This window comes from Condylura cristata, unplaced genomic scaffold (genome assembly GCF_000260355.1).
Source record: "Condylura cristata isolate star-nosed mole 26May11 unplaced genomic scaffold, ConCri1.0 scaffold00003, whole genome shotgun sequence".
In the NCBI taxonomy this organism is placed as follows: Eukaryota; Metazoa; Chordata; class Mammalia; order Eulipotyphla; family Talpidae; genus Condylura; species Condylura cristata.
In genome coordinates this window covers 47,537,310-47,539,887 of record NW_004567104.1, presented here as the reverse complement: position 1 = coordinate 47,539,887, position 2,578 = coordinate 47,537,310, and the positions used below count along the sequence as shown (strand labels likewise).

Here is a 2,578-nt window from a genome sequence, read left to right as displayed (position 1 = left end):
TTTTTACATATAAAAATTAAAGGCCAAAACCCAAAAGGAAAAGCTAGTCTTTCATCTTGTATGCTATTCTGTGATTTCTTTCTTTTTTTATTTTAAGGAACCCTTTCCTCTTCATCAAACATTCCTACATCTTTCTGCAAGAATGGTGGCACCTGGATGAATGGCAGATGTATTTGTCCAGAAGAATGGAAAGGACTGAGATGCACAATCAGTAGGTTACTTGTGATAATACTAGTATATGAAGTTTAGGTGATTCTTGTCAATAAAGATAGTAGCAGATCTTCTTCAAGCTTCTATTATGATTATAATCACAATGGGCATGATGTGATGGATTTAAGATGTGTTTGTTAGCTTAATAGTAAAAGCCAAGTTTTCTTAGTTTTTTTCTCAGGCTGTTTACTTGAATGTTCAATACATTCTACATATTATGTTTCTCAGTAAGCTCACAGCTGCTGTTTCTTCTGACCACAGTATATTAGTGTATTTGCATTAGAATACAGGGAATAAGTGATATATTTTCTCAGATCTTTATATTATGATATGCCATAATACCCCATTTCAAATGTCACAGTTTTTTCATATTTAACTTTTTTGAAGTAAAGATGTATCTTCCTATCCAAGTGTATACTGTAACTTTTTGTCTTCTCTTGAAGAAATGTTACTATAATAGTGATTTGAATTCAGTCAATGCTCCAAGTGATTTGAATTCAATTGAATGAATTAATATGAATTTAATCAAAGTTCTAAGTCACTTGTGATCTGCTATGTTTTTCCCAACACTCTGCACATATCACATTACTTGCTTTGGGTCCAAAGCCCTAGAAATCCATTCCTGTCATTTCCCACAGTCCTAGCAGGCAGCACACCTTATATATATCCCTCAACTTTGGCCATTTCTTCTCTGACCCACATCATCATGATGACCTTTATGCTATGAAAATTAAATATCTTTAATTCTTAAGATTTTATCTAATCTTATATTCTTCTCTTTCTGATATGTTAATGATCATGTCCAGTCTCTGCATCTCTACCATATTATAAATTGTGTACATTTTACTAGAACATGTTATCTAATCTAACATTAAAGACTTAACCAGATGAGAAACTATGAAGTTTGGTGTGTGTGTGTAGAAGGGGGTGCAGTGAGTCCTGTAAGTCTTCTAGTAACCTTCAAGTTACACTGGGTACATTTTTTTTTTTAATGCTTCTGAATTTGTAATTTGAATTTGTAATTTCCTTAAGTTAAAATAACATTGTTTTACATCCTTATTCCTGTCTTGAAAGTATAGGATTTTGAACATTGACTTTTATCTAGTTTGAAAATTTTAAAAGCAACATATAGTTGATGTTGAAATATATATTTTTCATTCCATTATAGTCAATTACTGTGAAAGTGGACCTTATGAAAACTATACATTTAAAAAAATTCCAGTGGGAAGATATGGATATTCCTTGGAAACATGTGGCCCTGACACCCCAAATGGTATGTTTTTCCAAACATCTCACTTAGGGCAAATGAGTCACTGTGCTCGTCCTACCAATCATCCCGCCAACTATTAGTAGACCCTGGGAGACATGTCAAAGAAGATTTGTGGAAGTGTTTGGTTCTCTTTCATGATGCCAGTGTTGCACGTTCAGGGTGCTACCTTACATAGTTCTAATTAAAAAAAAAAAAAAAAAGAAAGAACATTATAATGTGGATCAATTGTACATTCCTTTTAATTTCTCTGACCCCCTCTAAGTTTTCTGTATTTTCCAGAGTTCAGGGAGTTCACTTAGGTTTGAGTTTTGTAATTTGTTTCCTTTTAAAGATTAGTTCAACTATGGCTTTCAGGCTTCATCTTTCTGGTCAGAGGTGCAATTTAGCCTGTCCATAGTTGGTACTCCTTCCTTGGTCATCTTAGATTTTCATCTTAGAACATTCTCTAGTTTCATCATACCTTTCCTGAAACATTATTAATCTTGTTAACATAAAGGCATTCCAAAAAGAAAGCAGGAAATAGGGAAATGTTTTCTATTTCTAATATGCTCCCTGATATCCAGGATGTTGATGATCTATTTGATTTCAATGCCATTTAGGTAATAGCTCCTGAAAGTAGCTCTTAGAAATTCATGAATCCTTTTTCTGAGGGCTTTGAGTTCCTTATTGCATATAACTTCCCCTAAATGTTTTACTTGTCCTTTGTTTGCATTAGCTTTGACCTGACAGTCATCTCTGTTCTCACCTCACCTGGGTTACCATTGATTCCCTGCAGACCTAGTACCAGTCACTTCTAGATTATTTACACAAGTGTTTGGTAGGACTCTGTCAGTAATGGTTATGGAGAAAATTCCACATTTACTTAAATGTGTATGTTAGCAGTTCTTTGAAACACTGAATAAATTATGCACTGCTCTTTCTATAAGCCTGTTTTACTTTTTTCTAAGATATTGTATGTACAAGCATTCCCTTTGCAAGTCTAAGTTAGTTCTGCCCACATATATCAGGCTTACCTAAAGTATTTATGATCTCATTTTTTTTAAAGATTTATTTATTTGTACATACAGAACTGGGGTACAGGCTAGAGGCTCAGGGGTG

General features: G+C 33.7%; 1 protein-coding gene across 1 annotated transcript in view; it reads left to right on the top strand.

Annotated features, from left to right (window-relative positions):
• The window catches only part of ADGRG7 (adhesion G protein-coupled receptor G7), a 43,706-nt gene that overhangs the window by 5,394 nt on the left and 35,734 nt on the right, over positions 1-2,578 (top strand). The window contains exons 2-3 of the mRNA XM_004675475.1: positions 98-211; positions 1,379-1,483. Coding sequence (XP_004675532.1) covers positions 98-211; positions 1,379-1,483 — 219 coding nt within the window. The remainder of the gene's footprint in view (positions 1-97; positions 212-1,378; positions 1,484-2,578) is intronic.